This window comes from Trichogramma pretiosum, unplaced genomic scaffold (assembly GCF_000599845.2).
Source record: "Trichogramma pretiosum strain Unisexual culture from Peru unplaced genomic scaffold, Tpre_2.0 scaffold100, whole genome shotgun sequence".
NCBI classification, from domain to species: domain Eukaryota; kingdom Metazoa; phylum Arthropoda; class Insecta; order Hymenoptera; family Trichogrammatidae; genus Trichogramma; species Trichogramma pretiosum.
The window spans coordinates 378366-400859 of record NW_019640801.1 but is presented as its reverse complement, the minus strand read 5'-3'; the positions used below and the strand labels follow the sequence as shown (position 1 = coordinate 400859).

The following is a 22494-nucleotide window of genomic DNA, read 5'->3' as shown; positions in this document are numbered from 1 at the left end:
ACCATTTCGTCTTCCACAGCTAAGGACGATATCATTATTTGGCAAGGAATCGTTATAACACTGATTTGATTGCTGGCCAGGATATTCTTTGGGACATTGATCGGTAGAAACGGAGACTTTAGTTGCAGCGCAGCCTTTCGCATCGATTATAGTCTCGGCAGTTATGGTCGATTTTGTCGTTGGTGGATTATTCGTGAGAGATGCAGAGTGATATTGACGCGGTTTCAGTGAACCCAAATCGAAATAAAGCGGCTTTTCTACAGGTGACGATCGCACACGATTATGAGTTCTCACTGGTGGAGTTTTTTCTCCAGGACATTCGATGCGAAGATCGTCAGGATTTTTCATTCCAGGCGGTGGAGGATCAGCATGGTGAAAAACTGATGAAACCCCTGGCTGAAATGCTAAATCGTCATTGGCGTGGTTTTTCGGGGCGCTCTTTTTACTTTCAAGATCGTTCACTAATTGACTCATTGCTCTAGAAACGAAATAAGAAAACAAATACTTGAAGTTTTTTCGATTGAATCATGGCTATAATATTCGTTTCGTTGCTCGTTTTACACGATTTATTTCGCGCGAACAAGAGCCCGTTTAGCTATTAGAAAAGAGCGAAATTACCTCGAAAGACTATCAGCCTGTGACTCGTCGGTTTCAACGAGGATGTACATCTTTGGTGCCATTGTCCTCGGCCCTTTGTTCACTCGTTTTTATAAAACCAGCAGATGGCGACAGCGACGGCGAAGATAACAGCTCAAGTCCTCCGCGCTTCTCCGAGTTAACGTGATGCGGAGAATATCGTCTATAAGCACCGAAAGGGTCTTTCGTTCGATCGATTCAGCTGAGATATTGAGTTTGGATTTACAATGCACCGGCTCGATCGACAAAATTGACCGGCTTTGCCCTTTTTATCCGACCGCTGCGCTTTATCTCTAATCGGTTTATCCCTTGCGAAAAAATGTATTTCTATGGAATAGATTTGTTTTTGATTACAAATAGTTTTTTTAAATCATGCGACCGCTTTGAAATCAAATAATTGTACGATAGATTGCTAAAGGATTGAAAGTATCTTTCTATCAAGTTCATAAAAAATTTTCTATCACTATATAAACGAAATTCTATTTTGATCGCAAAGTGTAATTTTCTCTTTAGCCGGGGGCACGTTTAGCTTCTTTATTCACTGCTAACCAAAAATGAGGCCGTCATTCATAAACAAGGTATTCTGCGTATTCCTATTAATTAATGACTAATTAAGTGTCCATAAAAGTTTCTATAGATAATTATTTAATACGGGCTTCAATTTTTATTTCTGCGTTCTAATTCTCATATACGTATATTGTTATTAACATTTTGAAAATCTCATTCTTATATAAATAAGCCAATGACGTTGTTGTTTCAGCTTGAATATTGTAAGGTTTGAATAGAAAATAATTGCTCTATGACAAAAAGCAAGTGCGTGCAAACTTCGTGTGAATTAAACGAATCAAACTTGATCACAGCTTCTTTTAGTTTACTATCCGGAATAACTTTAATTTTACTCAAGAATCATAGGTTATTGGCTTAATGCTTGGCTAAACACTACAAGTCTTTTTTTTTTTTTTGAGGTGGCAAAAAGTAAAGTTTGCCGTGGAACTAACTAATCACGAGATGCAAAAACGGCGTGAGAAAAAGTTTATGAATATTTATGCAGAGAGAGAGCAAAACTACTCAGTGAAAAGTAGGTTATTACCTCTTTTTCTTTTTCCTGTTTCTGTGGGCAAGGCATAGCTCTTCAGAGTGATACAAATGTAAACACAAGTTTTTTGATCTCTTTTTTATGCTAGGACTGCGCGTGCGCCTCCTGAAAAGTCATAAAAATATTTCATCGCTTTAACCCCAATATTTAAGAAAGTCTTGTATAATTATAATTATTGTTATAATATTTGGTCACATTTAAAATTGTTACAAATATAACATGGTGGTATTATTTTAAGAAAAAATCGCAACGCATAACTGTTGTTGACTGCAGTAACGCAGCGGCTTTTCGATCTCATTACAATGAAAAAGTGTCGTGCAATGTATAACCCGCACTAGCTAAATTTTAACGTGTACAGTTTTAACAACGAAATGATTGGAGCGTTAGCAGCCCTATTATATGTGGCGTGCGACATGAGAGCTCTCGAAACGTGCACGCGTGCGACTTAAAATACCGAGAGATGACCCCTTCTCGTCACCCTCCGCATAATAGTACACGATAAAAGGGAAAAGCTGCGCGTGGTCAGTTTAAATCCGCGCACTGGCGTCAATATCCAACGCAGTATCTGCGCGTGTCCCTTACCCAGCATGCAAATTGTTTCGAGAGACAGTACGATTGTTTTGAGTACAGATGCGAGTTTCAATTTAAGTAGCTGTGATATTGTGAATTTATTCAAGTTATCCGTTCGGATGGCTAAAAAAACAAAGCTGTTAAAACTTTAGAATAGCTTTGAAACAACATGCACCGGTAAATTACAAACATTGATTTAGGTTATAAATTGAGTTTTAGCCTTTTTTTATAAATTTTTTCTATTTTACGAACCGGGTTAATTCGATGAGCCAGCTCACGACGGTTTAATCCAATAACAACATCGGTGATCAATAATACGGAAAATTTGGGTCCTTGTTGGGACAGTAAGGAATAAAAAATTACGACGAATGTACGTCCTCTTCACTTACAGACAATTTAGATATGTGTCAAGTGCGAAGTCAGTTGGCAAAGCCCCGGTTTCAACCTAAACTTCAAATACATGATGACAAACGCACCGCGCTCGTCTTTTTTCTGCACCCGAATTTGAGCTCTATAAAATATTTAATTAAAGTTTTATTTAACATTAAATTTAATTTCTTCTAAAACTTTTCCTAAAAATTGCGAAAAAATTGATAGAAAATGTAATGTAAAAAGCAAGTTAAAAAATGTGTAAGTGTGTCAACTTTTGTTCGCTAAGAAATATCGCAAAAATGAATTCGCTTTTATTACAAATTTAAATTATGTTTATTTCTTTGAAAAGCAAATTCATGACTCGTACTATACATAACAGAATTCGTCCTTTTAATACTAATATATTTTTTATTTACAAAGTAACGAAAATAACGAATAAACAAAAAATTAAGTGGAAATCTCAAAAAAAAGTATTTTAAAAATGTTATTTGAGCCTCACTTCGATATCTTCTAAACTAGGTAGTAAAGTCGATTTTTTTCTGGAAACAATCTTTTTTGCAAAATTTACTTCCAATACAGTTGAAAATTTCTTAAACGAAACAATTCTACTGGAACATCAATAGACGGTCTGTTTTCAACCATTTATATTCGTGGACATTTTTTCAAAAATTCCTTTCTCTCTGAGTGAAAGCTGAGGGCATAACGAAAAAAAAATCAGCGTTAAATGAGATAACGAAGATATACTGTGTCCCGTCATCTTGCTCGAAGACACCCTTCAGCTTTACGCTGACTGATCGTCTCTATCTTCTTAATGCTCTTCCCAAATGGAATATGCTCAACGGAAAGATATTCGCGGGCTAGGTACTTCCCACATCGTTCATATGTATGTGCAAAGCGTTAGATGACATATTATAGCGTGTACGCTACGGTCATTAGACTTGCGTTTGTCTTGAGACACGTTCTGAAATGATGTTTATGTAATGTCTTTTCATCGTTTGCTTTACCTTAAGAACAGCATAGGTCAGGGTTAATTTTATATATGCAACTTGATTGAAATAATAATGCTGATTTGAAGGATCCAAACTATAAAAAAATTTTAGTTTCTAGAGAACTTAAAACTCTTAAATGAGCAAATCTGATCAAAAATATTTTTTTTCTGTTTCAGGTTAGTCATAGCGTGCATGTGTTATCTTTAAGCATCCAGTCGAGTGGTAAAGTACATTACAATCCCTATTAAAATCATAAACCTTTATTACGGTAACGTTACAACGGTAATGAATCACTCTTTGTTGTAGTTAACTATTATGATATTTAAAGACTAGCTACAAACTAATCATCGAACCACAAAATGTGAACGTTGTTATCTAGGGTTTTTTAGCTTTTTACGTTGTATTAACAAATCGATCGTTGTATGCAGGTTTTATGTAATGAACGAGCAGCTTAATAACATGACTTGAGCGCGTGGATGATGATCGATCACTAACTTACAAATCAACGAGTTCTCTATTTTCCGGTATTAGAAGCACTGCACGTACATCAATCTAGAGAAATATTTATAATCCGCTGTGCACCCATGAAGATTTTTAGATTCTTGTAACGCTTGCAATAACTATCATCCACGATTCTTTCAACGTGTTTATTACGAATAAGTTGAGCATGCTTTTCAAGATCAAATCTGGGGACAACAGATTTTCATAATTTCTAACACACATGACTGAAAATTACTTCCTTGAATTTTACCCTTCATTAATTTAACATTATTAATTCTTTGATTATTCATCTCAACTTTTTAAAGAAATAGGACATCACCAGTGCGATTGTATCTCTCAACTTGTTAACCCATTAATTATTTATTTTATAATGATATAGGAACAACAACTTTGAAAACACTCAAGGGTTCATCTAGTCTTTATCAAAAATAAAATAATTACGAGAAAATGTCATATTGTGTGAAGATAGCTAAACAGATTCGTTTGTACAGAAGTAAAACTAGTTTTTATGATAAATTCAATCATTAATTTTGTTCTCATAAGTACCGTTATAATCTGATAGTTAAAGCACCAACGATGGGTTGAAAATAACAAATATAAGATACGGTTAACTATTCCATCAGCGATAGAATAGTAAGACTCATCGTCATCCGCTTTTGTTGTTTCGCATCGTGAGTGTACATACTATGATCGTGCGTGAGAGTGAGAGTGCAAAATTTTCTGATATTGTGGAAAAAAAATTCCGCAATGTTTAGGTTTTTTACTGTTTCAAGGAATTAGTACTTTGCTTCTTGACTTTTCTCGGAATCAGAAATTTAAATTTTATCACTGGTTCACTACTTAAATAATTACTACCTCAATTAATTATATCAAAAGTTGAGAATAATACGAATTTTTTTTCCTAATAAAAATTTTGTTCAAAATTTATATTCAAGTAACGCACCAAAGTAATAGTTTTGATAATGTATTCTAAAAGGTACCTTTTAAATCTTCGTTTCATTTTTCTTTTTTTCGACTTAGTGTGAAAATATAAGTGGAAATTTGTTTTACCACTGAATCGATCCCTATAACGAAAGTTTCGCCGCTAGGCGAGAGTTATAGATATGATTATGCATAAATTATGAAACATACTTTTTAATGCACAAGAAAATATTTCTTGGTTAGTCAACAAATCTTTTATAAAACTTTCCCTAAAGCTTCTTTTCACTTTTTTTGCGCTCAGCTCGAAAAGTAATTCGGAGCATTTAACTTTTTCTTGTCACGACATATCGTAGATATCGCATTAAATGTTGAACCCAAGGAAAAGAGAAAATCTTAAGGCAACGCATGTTTTGAGAATCTTTCCCAAAGTGTGGTGAGAAAACTATTTTAACAGATAGCATAATTTCAATGCGCATATGTTTTGTGTCGTAATATAATAATTGGATATCAAAATGTAATTTAATTGATGCTTGTAAATAGCTTGTTAAAAATGTCTTTATAAAGTAATCGAACAACATAGTTCTTTTTTTACAACTGCAGCGAAGTAATTTCGTTAGTTGGTAACATTTTTGCATTCATATTAGAGATGCGACAGATTTGTGAAACTTAATATTTTTTTCACAGCTTCAAATCTTATAAATACATTCTCACGCATAAAAAAGGCGCAATGCATAAAAAGGAAGTAGAGCTCACCACGCTTTACGACGAGCTTCAAGAGTATCAATTCTCCTAGTGCATGAGTGAAATTGGAAGCACGTGTGATGTTAGTCTTAATGCGTAAACGTCATTGTGTATAACCGGATTTTCAGATGATTTTTACCCGTAAAATTTTATCAATTTTTTGTTATTTCAGCTGCATTCTTACAAAAATCAAACTATGTTGTCGGTGTCTTTGAATTAGATTAGAAGCACCAAACACTACTGATTTATCAGGCGTATGTTTAAATAATAAGTTAAAATTACTAATTAGCATTACCTAACTTCGTAAAAACGTCCAACATACAGATGCACCGCAAGAACTTGAAGATGAATGAAAATTACTCGAAGTTATCATCAATTGAATTTTTTCGTAAATTTTCAGTTATTTTCCTGGTTGATTATTAGCTTATAAAAATGCTTCTTAGCTATTCATAACGTGAATTAAAGCGGCTGAAAAAAACCCTCACGAGTCTTATTTGTATAACGACATGCAATCTTTTCTTGACAATTCGTATGTGCCGTTTTGCCGTAAAGGAATCTTATAGTAACATAAGTCGATGCAAGTTAGCAAAGCAGCAAGCAGCTTGAAAGCGCCAGAGTAGTCGATAGAGTGCGCTGGGGTCGTTGGAACAAGGCAGCGCAGAATCGCACCGCAAGAAAAAGTCGTCGGCGTGTATCGAGCAGTCGACTCTAAGCGTACCATCTGTGCGCACGCTTGTGTTTATGTGTTTGTGTATGTACACAGAAATATGCTTTCTAACTGTCAGTAATTTTGACGTTTGAATTGCAGCGTGATTTTTATTCGCCCAAGGGATCGTCGAGTGATAATTCGGTTGCATTCGGTTGCTATACTCTTGAGTGCCCAACAAAAAGTGCCCGTTTTAATGCAGGTAGATTATTGAATATGCCAATATTATCGGGAAAGTGCAATGATCTTGGCGATTTTTAATTGTGACGTGAATGAACGAAGCGTGCGTGCTTGTGTAATAGCGAATCAAAAAAGTGATAAATAACGTGAAATATGTGTGGAGTGTTTTTTAAATACACTGTAATGTAAAATGAAGATAATCATTTTATCCGTGCCCCGTTTTAATGTCCAGTGCGAGCAAGACGTATGATCACCCTCTTGTGCTTCATTATAGACAGCAGCAGCAGCAGCAGCTAAGATTGAAGCAGCCAAAATAAAGAAAAAAATAACTCCTAAGAGTCGATGAAAAAAGTGGACTTGTCATACGCATATGCTATGTAGTTATCATTATAGTCTGCGTCAAATTTGTTCGCCTTTTTTCGCGTACATGCACCTTTCCTCTCTGTAATCATCGACTCAATTAATAAAAAAGGGAGAATGAAAAAAAACCATCTAACTGGTAGGCGTATGACGTGAAAAAAGCGCAGCAGGAGCATCCACCCTTGGAGTGCATGCGCGAATGGTGAAAAATGCTAGGTGCAGAGCAGACGGCGGCACTCGTGGTGACGGCTGAACCGGAACCACCGAAACGTCGTTCGACCTTTTACGTTTCCCTCGACACTGATTCGCCCCGTGGCAGTATGATGTCGAAATTCCACAAATCCATATCCTGCGACTCGGACAAATATCTGGCCGGTGGCTTTCCGTTGTCGCAGTCCAAGACGGCCCCGAACGTGACGCTGTTGGCGAAGCTCCACAACGACGCAGGCTGCTCGAAAAATCAAAACGATGCCTCGAACGTGAGTAAAGTACAGTCGCTGACACGCATGTTCGAGATGACACCGAAGACGAGCAAGGCAGCAACTGAATCGGCAGCAGCGAGCACGAGTGTACTCGTCGTCAACAACAACAATCTTAAGGCACCCGAAGTCGTCGAGCAGAAGAAAAAAGTTGAACGTACCAGATCGTTTAAGACGATCGAGCGATTTCAGAATCGATTCACGGGCAAAAAAGACAGCAACGCGATCAGTCGTAAAGAGTCTAACGCTCGACAGAGCAAGAGCGAAGCGGAGAAAAATAAAGAGAGCGAGAGCGCGTCTGGTAAGAGGAGGAGCAAGTACGAGGATCAGGCTCCGCTCGTGATGATCGAGAGACGCAACAACGGCGCAACAGCCACCTCGTCTCAGGCTAAACTACTCAACAACAAAGTGAGAACGCGCGAGCACGCAAAATCTGTGATGGTCGATAACCAGAGGCAGAAACAAAAACAGCAGCAGCAGCAGCAACAACAGCGCCAGCATCTGGTGACAACGCCGAGCTTCGCTAATTTAATCAGAAGAACGCACAGCACGAAATTAGCTCGCAGCACCAGTGCATCGCTCGTGCGTAGCGGTAGACACGCTTCCATAGACAATTGTAGCGTGATCGTGCTCGGCGCGAAAGAGGAGGAGGTCGATTCCGGCCACGACGAGATCGAGATGGAAAAGAAGCGAAACGGCGAGACCGACACGGACGCTGGTGCCCATTCAGGTAAATTCGTATTCATTCGATAGCGAGAGCGAGTCTGCGCGACTGACTATAAATCTATCGAGTACGAGAAAAATTGCACAATCGCGTATCTCGTAATCGAACCGATTGATGATAACACCGGTATATATGCGTCAACTTTTTTACATAAGTCGTGCAGCGTACGAGCTAGGCTCGATTATGCAGGTAAAATACTCGCCGTGCACGATCAGGAGTTACACATGCACATTATATGCGGTGCAGCAGAGCTGCTTATACGCGTTATATTTCATATCAAGCATCGTTCGCCAGGCGAAAGTAAAAAGGCACGCTTAATGTAGCGGAAATTTGTGTTAAGTGACCGCAGTATAGCTAATATAATACGCACACGCTGCATGTTATTAGATTTATTTAGAGGCATTGCGCAAGCGCGCATCGTGAAATATTATGCGCGCTGAGAGGATGTGCTTGTAATGATCGGCTCGCGCTCCGACTCCGGCTACCAGTTTAATAAATGATATTTCAATCAGCAGTCCCGCATCTTATCGGGCTTTGTTATTCTCGGAGACTGCGAGCGCGTTACAAACAGACCTATGCGCTAGCGAGTACGTATACTCTGTTTGGCCTCGGTTTACACGTACACGAGTGAGTACGTTACATGTGCACGGAATGCCTTGCGATGACACTTGCATTCGACTGTACGTTGGAGCCTATTGTTTTAGCCGTACGCGATGATATGCCCGATCGATCTCGTCTCTTGGACTGCAATTAACGCTCTGGGCGATCGATCGCGACTAATGACTGCGCTTCGCGTGTTTTTTCTTCGAGCGAGCACGCCAACGGACACTGGCTGCATATTACGAATGTCATAACTGGCCGTAGCGAGTAACCGCAAAGCTCGAGCTCCGTTCCGTACGTACGCGATAAACATAACTTTTGACAGTCGAGTCTCGACGCTAACAGACCAACAAGCAGCGCAGCCCGTACAGTGCGTTTAACGGAGTATAAAAGCCTGCTACATGGAAAATTATCCAGTTACTTTGCTATTCTGCAACTTGGTTTCGGTACGTCTATGTATCTACGTAATAATACCTACACGTCAGCGAACCGTCATAATATCGCGTACAACTTGCCGCTGCCGCTCGAGTCACCGTCGTATTGTTGCTCGAGAGTACTTTTTTTACGATATTTACACATTTTCAAACGGGATTGCTGCATTACGGTAAGGAGAAAAAAAATGTCTGAACAAGCCACCGTGAATTATCAAACTCAGAGAAAAACTCGCTCGGGCCTTTCCAGCCAAGACGTACGTGAGAAAAAGCAACGTTTTTTATCATTTCACGAGCTCGAGGCATGGACACTTTAGCGAATAAAACGACTTTTAACACTGTATACTTTATTGTCCAATATGTCTATGTACGAAAGCCACTGTCGATACCCGAGGTACTTTTTTTTAGACGAAACAAGCTGGCACCCAGCGAGGCAATAAGTTAGGTAATGTGTTTTAGTCCGGTATTAATTAATGCGAGCGATGTTGCTGGGCGATAAAAGGACACGACCTTACAGAAAGCATCGAGCGAAAAGCACTTCCGCCGGCATATTTACTGCAGCATGCGCGAATCGAGCGAGCTCTCGAGTCGTCGTTGCGGGGATGAACAAGAAGACGAGTCTGCGCCTGCGTGTGAAAGGAAGATGAGACGTTTCCTGGTCAGAACGATGATGACAACGACCAGATAAGTCAATCCGATGCTTGACACTCATTTTTATCCTTTGCGCATATACGACCACTCGTTCTCAGCATAATACAATTGTGCCATTTTTTAACAACGCTTAAGCTGAGCTGTAACATCTCGCGAGTTAACTCTTTTTATTTCACGTCATGAGAATTAAAAGATCCAGAATACAGCCTTTATGCAAATATTCACCAAACGATTCGATCAGAACTCGTACGTATTACAATCTAAAATTTAGATAGAGTAATAATCCGAGTAAGAGCAAAAAGAAATCAGCCGGAACTCGAGTTTGCAACTCCGAGAGTGATATATTAAGGCTTCTCATATACTTTTACCTTGGACAGTTAATACATTTGGCCGCGAGAAGATGATAGAGAAGCAGAGAACAAAAGGATTGGAATTACTATATCATTATCATCATTGAAATAGAATGTAAAAAAACGAATGAGCCCTGTGAGTCTCGCTTTAATATTTATAGGGGAATTCTCAATTACGACGCGGATCGAGCTGCGGCGTTTCACGTGCTCTGGCGCGCACTTGCCGACGAATTGAACGTCGTGCAGCAAGTTTTCTTCACGTACAGTCGCGCGCGCAGCGTATTCGCAGCTCGTACACACAGCAGATGCAGGAGTCTTCGTCCTGAAACGGTGCGCGAGCTGAGAGTGTCGCTCCGCAGCCTCTACTCCAATAAACGCGAAATTGAATTTCAGTACAAACTGCAGCAGCCACTCTACCTACGCTATAATTCATGCATCAAACAGTAAGATAGTAGCTGTTGCTTCCCTATACGGAAAGAAGTAAGAACGGTAGGCACTCTGTCGATGCGTAGTGGCGTACCAAATAGTAATATTGATTTTTTACTTTGGCTAAAAATTACTCACTATACTTCTACGACGAGCATCGATACTTTTCAAGAGTGCAATTTTTGGCGTAAATGTAGCAGTCGTTTGTGAACTATCGTACGGGTAGTTTTTTTTTCAGTGCGTAGCAAGCTTTATAGCATTGACGCACTCGCACGATATTTTAGATGCATAATGACTACCGGGTAAATCATTTATTACTTTTACCGCAAATGTAGTCAAAGATAGATTGCCAATGGCGTACACGTAAAATAATAATAAAATTATAGGGAAAAATTACGTTGTATTGATGCGGAAGCTACTACTAGTCATCGGTACAAATCATCTCGAGGGAGTCTGGAACTCCGTTGACCCGAGAAAAGGAAAAAAAAAGTAACAGAGGTCGAAAGGTCGCGCAGGCAAGGTATCTGTGCGAGTAAATAAAAATAAAACAGTTGTATTTTTATACCATCACGTACATATCATTGTTCCTTGTGAAATATAGATCTACCTTGACGCGCGTCTGCAAAAAATAGCATCAGATGCGAATGAATCATAAAGAGTGAATGTAAAATGCCGGCGACTTATTGATTAGCAATTTGTATAGTTACGCAAATTAATCGATGAATATCTTATAATATATTATCTTTTTCACTCGACGCGGAAGGTGGCCTAAGTAGACAAACGGCTCGTCCCGCTCGTGTGGGATGCGCAAATGGAATTTTCGGTAAAACGAGATCGCGCGTCCATAAAATAGTAGCCAAAAATGTACGACCGTAAACACACCTGTCGTCGAGCTCTTGCGACTCTCTTTTATTCCTGCTCACGTCTCACGAGCGTCTCTCTCTCTCTCTCTCTCTCTCTCTCTCTCTCTCTCTCTCTTTCTCTCTCTAAAAAAGGATGAAATGAATGAGCAAAAGATGTCCAGACCCGGTAAGTAACAAGAATCGCGCGTTTAATGATGCCTTTGTTCGTGGCCCAGAGGAGGACGCTTCATGCGGATATATTGAGACTCGATATCTGCATCTCGTATTAAATAGAGGGTCATTACATGCCGTGTACTTGCTCTGGGCCCTGCAAAAGGGTAGATCCTTTTACCTCACTTTTTCACGAGAGGTGGTGGTACGGCTCCTGCTGCTTCTTCCAGGTATACATTACTGAATTTCGAGAAGTTTGACATACCCGAGTCCGGAATATTTAAATAATCTTTGAAATATTATGAAAATCAGCAAGCAATTTTGTCACTAATTAGCCAGTGGCGTTAAAATGAAAAATTACAAGCCCCTTTGTGACGCAATTTTTCAGAAATTCAAGGTCTCGTCTGACATTTTTTACGAAATCAGCCTTTTAATCATGGCGTTGGCGCGCGTTCTTTTTTTTGAGAATACGCCACGCGTCGAGGCAAAATATTTTTTACCGCAAAGGCGGTCACGCATTGCAGCTCGACTCGCTGCAGTTACACGCAAACGAGTGAAAGGTTAAAGTCAAGCGTATGCTCATATTATATTACGCGTGTGCGTATTCAGCGTCGCATTTTCTAATTACTGCAGGCAAGCATACGAGCTTACAGGCACGTTGGTATGACTCGGTGCAAAGGATTTGTTCATTTATGCGGTCTAAAAAGTTATAGATCATGAACGGTCTACGAATGCTATTTCGTCGACGTTCGTACTGGACGAATGAATTGCTCAAGCAGAACTCACTTTTTTCCTTGCTCTTGATAATAATTTACGCAGATTGATTTTTTATCGCATTCTTTTTTTTACGAACGATAATCATTTCAGGTAAACAATACTCTACAACTGTATCTTAAAAATCATTCGGCGGTGCTCGAGCGATGTGTAAATTTGTTACTTTTCATTCCCAAGTTATTTGTTTCCATAAAGTGAAGGTTAGCGCTGTTTGTAGAAAATTAATGAAACGGCACAGTAAGTGTTTATTTACGTATACGTTGAATATAGTAAAGGTGTAAACATGCGTAGACCGCTGGATAACTCAATCGCACACGCTGCAACGCTTATGTTCAGGGAAATTAGACGAAGGCGTTTAATTCGATATTCACGTATTCCCATTGAAATTGCTCAAGAAGCGATGGATAAGGCTTTTATCTCATTTACGCGATTGCAAAAGTAAGATAGATTTGGCGTGAAACGTGCCACTTTCTCGATTGAAAATGTTGGATAGGCTATCGACTGTGAAAACTGCAAAAAACGCACTGCACACGCTGTTTGCGTTACAAAGTAACGAGCACTCGCGCAAGCCGCGCTCGCCTATTCGCGCACGAATTCGATTGCTAGGCTCGAGACCGAGGCTGCAATTAAGAAATGCGCGGCCAATACACGCGCACATGCACTTTCTATATCATGCGCGCGCTCGTTTAGTAGGTAGCTTGTAAACGCGTTTCAATGCGCGTGAAGGCTTACGACCTTACGTTTATCCTCCTTTGTCTTGCATCTCATTTATCTTATTGTGCAGGCTTACTTGCTTTTTTCACCAGCCAAGGGACTTTCGAGCTCGGTTACCGCTGTTAACATCCATCTATTATCGCAAAACGAATAATTCAAACTCGAGTTTCCAGAAAATAACAGAGGGATGCAGCCTCGTACGAATCGTGCTATTTCTGTGCGTGCAGTCAGCTGCTTCTCATGCTATAAAGACACGTGTGAAAAAATGCCTTGTTTGGTCGTGCTGCTGCCTGAGTTCGGATATGTATAATTCAAAATGATTGCTTAATTACTATACGTACGACTGGGAATAAAAAGGAAAGGGCTGTTGCATAAATCACGCTCACGAGTATACGCAGGCTAGGAGGATACATCGAGTAGAAAAAAGTGAGCTTGCCCACAGTTTCTTCTCGTTTCGTATCGACTTAGTTTGTGTAGTCTTTGAAGAAAATTACGGCTTACTGGCCGAGTGTTTTCGTTTTCGAACCGCTTTCTGATATTTTATCCGTGACGAAAGAAACGGACTATCGAGTACGTTGTGGCGAAATCTTGAACTAACTTCGAGCTGGCGCCGCGTTAGATACACACACGCGCGCTCGCCCGCATTTTTGATACTTGGTTTCGAAAAAAAAACAAAGAATTTTCTTTCACCGAAACCGACTTTAGGTCGCAGCTACGAAGAAACAATGTAGCTTTGAAACTAAATATGATAATAGAGCTGGGAGCCGAGATTAGAACCTAAAAATAGTTCAACTTTGCCAGCGTTCAAAGACCTATATGTCGAATATGAAAACAGTGGGAGACATATGGGCGCATGTGTGCGTGAGTAACCGTTATGGGTCGTGCACGTCTACGTGGCATTGATGCATCACCGGCATCATCTCTCTTAGCTCGTTAATCCTGGCGCGATGCGTGCAGTGCGATGCAGAAACTAAATTTCGCTCGATCTCTCGAGCTCGCGTGCGTGCGGTTAATCGAACGGAGCTTGTTATGACTCTGCCACCGTCGATAGCCTCCCTGCGTATGTGTTCAATCGCTTGATTGGATAAAGCTAAATTGAAGGATCGCCTTTGATCGATGCTCATACTACTTATTATTACATACTGTGTGCGTAAGCAATGAGCTCTTTCATTTGCCATTGTCATTTTTTGAATTTTAAATACGACTAGATCACGTTGTGCATCATCTAGTATGTTTTTACGTTTTGTCCCTTATTAAAATACTTGAAAATTAACGGATATTCATGAAATGAAACGCATTATATATTTTTCTTATATTATTCTATGCCGTTTGTGAAATATTCGTTTATTTTGCACCAATCAGCATGAATGAATATATGCATGAATCAGTTCATATTTTTGTATTTGAGTTTATATATGTATATTCAAGGTGAAAACTAGGTTACCAATGAGGAAATTATACCTAAATTTATCTCTAATACTATAATTTATCGAGAAATGTTATTTTATATTTTATTAATTTTAAGGGTTAAGGCATGACACTGCATTGAATCTGACTCGCATGTCACGTCGCGTCCTCGACAATAGGAACGTCTCTTGTTACGTGACCAATAGGAAAAGTTTCCCTTTTTTGTAAGATATTGCAACTGCCATGTATGCACCACATACACTTTTGCTCGCGCACTCACAGCATTTTAAAAAGTCTTATTCATGAGGTGTACGGATTATTTTGTCTGTCTCGTATTATAATTCAAAAGTTGTCAGTTGGCCGGTGAATAGGCGCACATGGCCAAGTCGTCAATGCACATTAAGTATCCGCGCAGAAATGATTGGGCATCATCGAGAGCTGCTATTAATAATAAGCTAATCGTAAAAAAACTCAGCCATTGTCTCGAAATAATATACTTTCGAATCGGACGCGTTGAAAGTGTACTCGTCACGAGGCCACAGTATCTGGCGAAAATTGCCCAGCGAATCTACGTCTATAAACATATATTCGAAACTAGTCCGAGGCAAGAACTTTCCATCGTGACTTTGTCGTAATAGCCCTTTCCCCGATCCTTGGCAACGTATCATCATTTTCTGCTGATTCTCGCGCATGCGATGCGCCAGAGCCGAGCTGACTTCTCATCTGGGCCACACGAGCCGAAGAATCGCCGACTTATTCTTCGATTCTTTCGCATCGTAAAGAATCACTTGCATATAATATAACAAACGGAAGGAATTAACAACGTGAGAATATGCCGGAAATGAATTCCCATACGCAGACGGCGATGATATGTAGGTGTGTGTATGTGTATATTCTGCAGAGCTCTTTGATGTGCACTGCGCACAAACACGTATGCTGCCTCGGTTTGCTTTGCTTTGCGCGCAGAACGGTGCACCTGGGCATCAGTTCTTCTTTTTCTTAGCAGCTCCTTTCCGCGTCTGCTTCTCTCTCTCTCTCTTTCGCTCTCTAAGAAAAAGGTAACTCGGCTCGTACGCGCGCTACTGTTATGTACTACAATCTTAACGCTTTCTCACGGACTGTACGAGTAAGAGGTATCCCGGCCTGAGGCCCCTTTTGCGCATTTTGAGTGCGTGGGTATACACATTATAAATGCACACACACACACACACACACACACACACTCGCACATACGTCTCGCTGCAAGAATTAAAAAGGTATGCGGATGATGATGTTTTCTTGCTGAATTTTTTTCTCCTACTCAGCTGTGCTCCGCAACTCTGCACGCGCTACTGTTCACGCGTTGCGATTGTTCGAACGGAAAATGATACTTGAAAAAAAGGCCTCACTGTGCTCCGGCTTAACGATTGCGCCTCGTTGATTCATTTGACTGCGTGGCGGCGGTGCTGCTGTTGGACGTGGCAGCTCTTGTTCGGAGAAAGGAAATGCACAATGATGATGATGAAGCACACCCGGGTTTAATTGACCAAAGCAAATTATTTCGCCGTGTGCGATGCGCGCGTTGAAAAATTTGCGCCAGGCTTCAAAGCACAGCACAGGGCGCTCTTTTGTTTCTTCGCTTCTTTTTTTCCAAACTTCGTTGCACGAGAAACTTTGACAAATGTTTACCTTGCGCGCCAAGCCTAAATATATCTGCTCGAGCCTCGGCGTGCAGTCGACGATGTACGTGTTATTATTTATATATACTCGCGCATTTGGTAATCGAATCCTTGAATTCGCGCGTGTGTTGTAATCAACGAGCTCGTTAATGCAATGCATGGCACGAGGGAAATTAAGACGTCGATCTGGTTACATTAACGGTTATTCGTCCAATCAAATAATAGAAAAGAAAAATATAATAATGATTATATTGATAATAACGTTTCTGCTCTCATCGGCACGAGCCCTCCGGCTTGATTGCAATTTAACGCCACGTGTACACGTTTGGCCGAGTCACTTTTACAGCGCTCGAATATGTTCTGCGTCAGCATTTATAAACGAGAAATTGAATTTCGCGTTGGTATACACGCTGCGCTCGCGCGTAGACGCGTGTCCGCAAGGGATTGCAAACATATACCTTGTGTAGTACATATAGAAGCACCGAATCACGTTGGGGTATATTATTGGAATTTTTCGCGCGGTCTTATTCGCTCGAACCTCTCGGGCAACATGACCCACATTAATTTTCCGTATATCTGCTCTCGCTGTGCAGCATCGTCCCGCTGCACACGCACTCGGCTTCGATTTGTTACGTCTCTATGCGCTCGTTCCAACTTCCGTGCTGAACTCTCGCACATATACAGGTACGTAAACGTATACTGCACGGAGGCTGCTAAACTTTACTGTATCGGTAGCGCTTGACTTGTAAAACTTGTACCTATACACGCGTCTATATATACATCGGCTAGAGGTTACAAGTAGCGTTTTATTTTATTTAATTGAACTTCTAGTCCTGGCACGCGTGTGCCTCTGACTTTCTGAGCCAAGATTTACTGCACGCGAGGGAATGCCGAGGCAGTTCGTGTACACTTGTATAATACACTCATCTTACATGACTCGTTTCGCGGGAAAAGCTATTGCAGCCGCTGATTTGTATTTATCAAAGTTGAAGCAGCCTCTGGTCTTGAGAAAAAATTCTACTTTCAGACCAGAACGCGGCAGGTTCAATCGACGTCATATTATTAAATCGCCGTTTCCTTACCTTTTTCTCAGTAACGATCAATAAATGCATTTTCATGTCGCTCATTTATACGCGCTTAACGTAAGTCTCTTTCAGTCCCATCTTCTAATATTTAGAGATTGACTTTTATTTTGCGTTATTCTCAGTAGTCAAGAGTCGTGCAGCGGAGAAAAGAAAAATCAATTTATTCGACGTTCGAATCCGATCTCTGGGTCACGCGCGTGATTGAACAAACACGTTCCAAAATCTAAACGAGCTCCCATTTTTCACTTCATTTTTAGAACTTATTGGCCACGCGAACCGGATGAAATTGAAACTTACAAATTGCAAACGATAAATACGCATGTGGTGGGTGCGTAATGTAATATTTATTGAATATACGTGCTGCACGAGTGTAACTGAATTCTCTTATCCTATTGGCACGTATGTCAATCTGAAAAATCGCCTCATCAATCGTCTCTCGAGTAAAAGGTAGAAGCTACTCCCGCTTGGAGAATTCCTTTATTTAAAATCAAAGTTCAAATAAGAATACAAATATTCGTAGTGATTTATCGATTTTGTCAAGCAAACACATATTTCCAAATGAAGCAAGAAGCAAAGTATAATGCAAAAAAGCAGTGATGATCATGGAGGTACTGTCTCGATTTAACTAAAATCGAGAGCGAGTAAACATATCATGACGAGAAATGAGCTAAAGAAGAGATTTTCAGAGATGCAGAGACTCGTAAGACAGTCGATACTCGTGATCTGTATTATTTTTTTTTCATCATGTGTGGTTGCATCTAGTTTTGTGGTTAAATAGCTCGCAGAAAAAAATAAACGATCAGTTGCATCAGCGCGCAAGTCTCCTGAGTTTACAATAAGCTATCACATTGCTGAAACTTTACTTTCAAATGAATGAACAAGATAAATCTGTCATGACTATCGCCAAGATAGATTCATTAGCTTTTGAAAAAATAACATAATTTTATCTTTATTTCAACGTGTAAAGTGACCACAAGCTCCACTAAAATTTCACAATCTACATCCTCGATATCATAAGCACTTGAAATTACGATTCCAATTCCCATCGATCGCAGAAAGAAAAAAAAATCCAAAAATGCCGTGGCACATTTTAGTTTACTCAGCTGTTATCTTTATGCCAAGCCACTGCAATTGTGAATTTCTGTACAGGCACTCACAGTTGAGAATCTCTGACCCTTGCAACCTTCGAACTGCTTCTCTTTCCCCTTCATCTTTGCTCTCGCCTCTTTTTCGCTCACGTATATAACGATCACTATCGTCTCTTTTTCGTTTTTCTTTCGAAATTCTCCAACGTTTCTGCGACTGTAGACTTTAAGGTCTTTTATATACACTCGAAATCTTTTACCAAAGTCTCGTTCAATAAAGGAACGATTTTCAAGCTATTCTTGTAATTCTTTACTTCGCTTTACCAAACATTGACACGAAGCCATAATTTCGATGTAAATTAACGATCAGAAAGAAGACGCGACAATTCATTCGAGATTGGAATGTGATCGTTGATAGATCATCTCTGCGGTATGTATTTCAGAAAAACTAAAGTCCAATAACGATCATACTTATTAATTGACAGCGTTATATTGTGGAATCGCTGGGGTATTACGCAAAGATGAAAATATAAAACTGTAGTATACGATGTATGAGTCACCGCGTATAGAAAAGCGGTAAGACTCGTCTGTAGATCAGTGGCCATAGCCTCAGTCACCTCGTATTCGACATCGACGTTCTCCTGTCAAGAAAAATCTATTTGCTCGATTTTTCAGTTATTAATATGTGTGCGTACAACGACGATGACTGTGTTAATCCACATCCCTACAAACTTTTGTCTTATTAAAAGCCAAACATGCGTCGGGAAGTTTGAAGCGAAACAGACTCTCGAGCGTCAGTCAAATTATTCGCGAGATATTCTCGAGGACGCGAGTCAGTTCATGCTGGTAGCAGCCTTGATTAAGATGAAGAGCAAGGCATATACTCCTGTACGACAAGATGTTAATGCTAAAGCAGTGTCGCGCGAATGAGTGCGATTGCTGTTTCGGGAATATGAGCTCTCAGCTCGCGAGCGAGCATAATGCCATTAGCGAGTTCAGCGCACTCTACTGCAACATTGTAAACATGAATGTTTATTTTCCTCGAATATCTAACGACTGTAATTAGCGATTGGTATAGTTCGAAATAGGTGGGATACATAAAAACTGCGACGGCTTTTTCAGGCTATGGCACAAAACAATATTGAGCGTGTCCGGGTTACAGAAGTACAATTGGCCTTCTAAATAGTACAAAATAATAAAATCGGAGCAAGTTGTGCAACTCATAACACGACGGATAAATCCTATCTCCACAACGCCAACAGAATTAGAATTATTTCAATTGCAATTGCAAAATCTGATATGTCTCGGGCGCGTACATTTGTGCACTGCGTATTTTGTATAGCAACGCGTTTACGCATTCAGCGAATTTGCATCCAAAGCTTTGCCGTGTATCTATGTGTGTGACGAATAAAAGTATACTCTTGCTCGCTCAATTACTCGATATTTTTCCATATTGCGCATATACAACGTAACGTATATGTCTATCGTGTACGACTGCTCATTGCTTCAGTCGGTAAACGGAACGTGCGGCACAAGAGATATAATTCTTGTAATCACCGTGTACACGAATCAGTATTTTTATTGCATCGAGGAATTCAAACGATCCTTTTTTCGGACAATATTATTCTCCTTGTTTTGAATATCGACTCGAAAGATGATAATTCTTTAGTTGAGGGAATGATACACTCAACAGGCTACGCTTACAACACTCGTTTATGATAAAAATACTTGTTTGATTCATGAAATATTTATTTTCTTAGCGCAATGAAATGCTGCCATAATACTTGCTCTGCTTATAAATGTTTGATAATAGAAAAAAAAATCTTAATTAACTATTCTCTTGTACACCTGTTTTTCATAAATTTCTCGGATAAGTAATTATGGTGTAAATGGTTTATTTTTTTCTACTTGTTACCATACTGTTGTATTATGTGCAGAAATAGATACGTGAACAGTAAACCACGCGAAGGCATCTCTGTAAGGAGACGATTTTGAGACATCTAGAATCGGTCAATGAATAAAATACCTATATATAGTAACAACTGTGTTTGCCAGACTCTATGGAGGAGACGTAATCACGCTTACGCTCGTGTGCGTTGGTGCGAGTGTATAAAGGCGTGCAAGTAGATCTGGCACAAAGTATAAAAAAAGGGTTCAACGACGGTATCGAGATCGTAAATATTAGGAGCGCGTAAATATAAATCAGATCTCGCTTTTGTTTGCAGATAGACGAGATGAAAAAATTCTGCGCGCCAGAGTTGTACTTTTTTCTGGCAGATGGGCCGCTAATCTCGTTTAATAATTTTTCTAAGGTATTCGCCACACAGAGGAAGTATTGATAACTATTTTTATTGAATTTACAGCAATTATTCTGTTTAATCTATATCGTCTATGACATCACGTACGTTTTACCGTAAGATTAATAATAGTGAGACTATACAGAGGCCATTGATCTACACTAGAAGAGCGAAAATCATACGTCAAATACAGATCTTTATTACGATAGCTTTTGATAGAACAAATTTTAAGTTTTCTTTTCAATTAAACACAGGCTTGGAGTATAAAGTCCAAAGACGATGATTATAACATAGAAATCGTCTCGTTACCTGAGAAAATCACTCTGTTCAGTATCTTATTATTGATAATACCCATGACTTTTTCAAAGCACGAGTGCAGCCGGATATTGAAATTTGTATGTGCATGAATCTGAAATAATTTTCAATATTTTAAAATTTATTTGTTGTATATTCAATAAATCACATCAATAGATTGGTATTATTTCAAATATAGATTTTCCGGTATATAAACATATAAGGTAACAAAACTTTTTTTATAATGTTTGTAAAGAAAAATACTCAAAAAATATATAATACTTTTTTACCAATTATTTTGCTGTATACTTCCTCTATTATTAATAATTTTAAAACTTTAAATATAAATTTTCTGCCGAAATTTATGCCTAAATAGAATTTACAGAAATCTACTTATCTAATAAAAAATTAAATGATTCAAGCGCAATTACAAACTATATCCAATCGTTATAAATAATTAAGTAGTAAATATTTTTTTCTGAAAACAGTATAACAAGACTTCACATGTCAAAACTATGTATAACAACAGTTACAAGCTCTCATTGCATAATGTATCGAATAAGCGTGAATAGATTTTAATTAACATTGTGCAATTTTTCCGTAATATACAGTTCTCACACTAAGCGTTACGCTTATGTATGCTCTATAATGAACCCCTTTGCTTGTAATTTCCCTTTCACTGTTAATGCACGCATATATATAGATGACCTTTTGCATTACGAGCAATAATAATCGCTAAACTTTGCGTTCGTTAGATAAAATTATATTTTTCTTTCAATTTTCAATGTTTTCTGCGGGCGAATATTTTTTTCACTATGTGATATTAAATGTGAACATCAAAAGCGATGCACAATGCTTGACTATCTTTTGAAAATATTTATGAAAAGATTATATATTTACGCAGCTGTGATTTCTCCACAGGTTTTTTCTCTAAATTCGATTAGGATCACAATTAACCCCTATATTTTTCCTAATGGTTTTCAAAGTCCCTGCAAAAAAATACAAATGTGGAGAGGGAAAAGGGAGAGGGAGGATAGAAGATAGTAACAAAGCGAGCCGACTTAATCCGCAAAAATGCGTCTGAGCTCTATTGTGCATTTTACCAACGGCACACGTATACACGGTCATGTTATTTACCCTTTCAGCTCTACTATTTCACTTTCCGCGCTGATCTTTTAAAAGCTAGTTTATCGAACCAGTCGCTCCTTTCCACATGTATTATATTCGTTTATCGAGAGCTAAATCCGATCAAGCTTTTATTTATTTAAAATCTAAAGAAAAGCATTTTATTCTCGCTTAATTAGAATCAACACCTCTTTTAGTATTGTCACGAGTATAATGCGCCAGATAATTTTTCTTTCGAGTGCAATGGCAGAGCATTATTTGCTGATTTGAAACAATGTGCTTGAAATAAGCGTCCTCGAAGTATGCCCA

At 39.2% G+C, this 22494-nt stretch overlaps 1 protein-coding gene across 7 annotated transcripts in view; it reads left to right on the top strand.

The window, feature by feature from the left end:
• The window catches only part of LOC106649480 (disabled homolog 2-interacting protein), a 130497-nt gene that overhangs the window by 62846 nt on the left and 45157 nt on the right, over positions 1-22494 (top strand). For 2 of the 7 annotated variants that reach the window (XM_014366920.2, XM_023458831.1), the window contains exon 1: positions 6541-8281. The exons of the other annotated variants lie outside the window; for them this stretch is intronic. In XM_014366920.2, coding sequence (XP_014222406.1) covers positions 7282-8281 — 1000 coding nt within the window. In that variant the 5' untranslated portion in view covers positions 6541-7281. Of the gene's footprint in view, positions 1-6540; positions 8282-22494 lie in introns of those variants that run through there. 7 annotated transcript variants of the gene reach the window in all.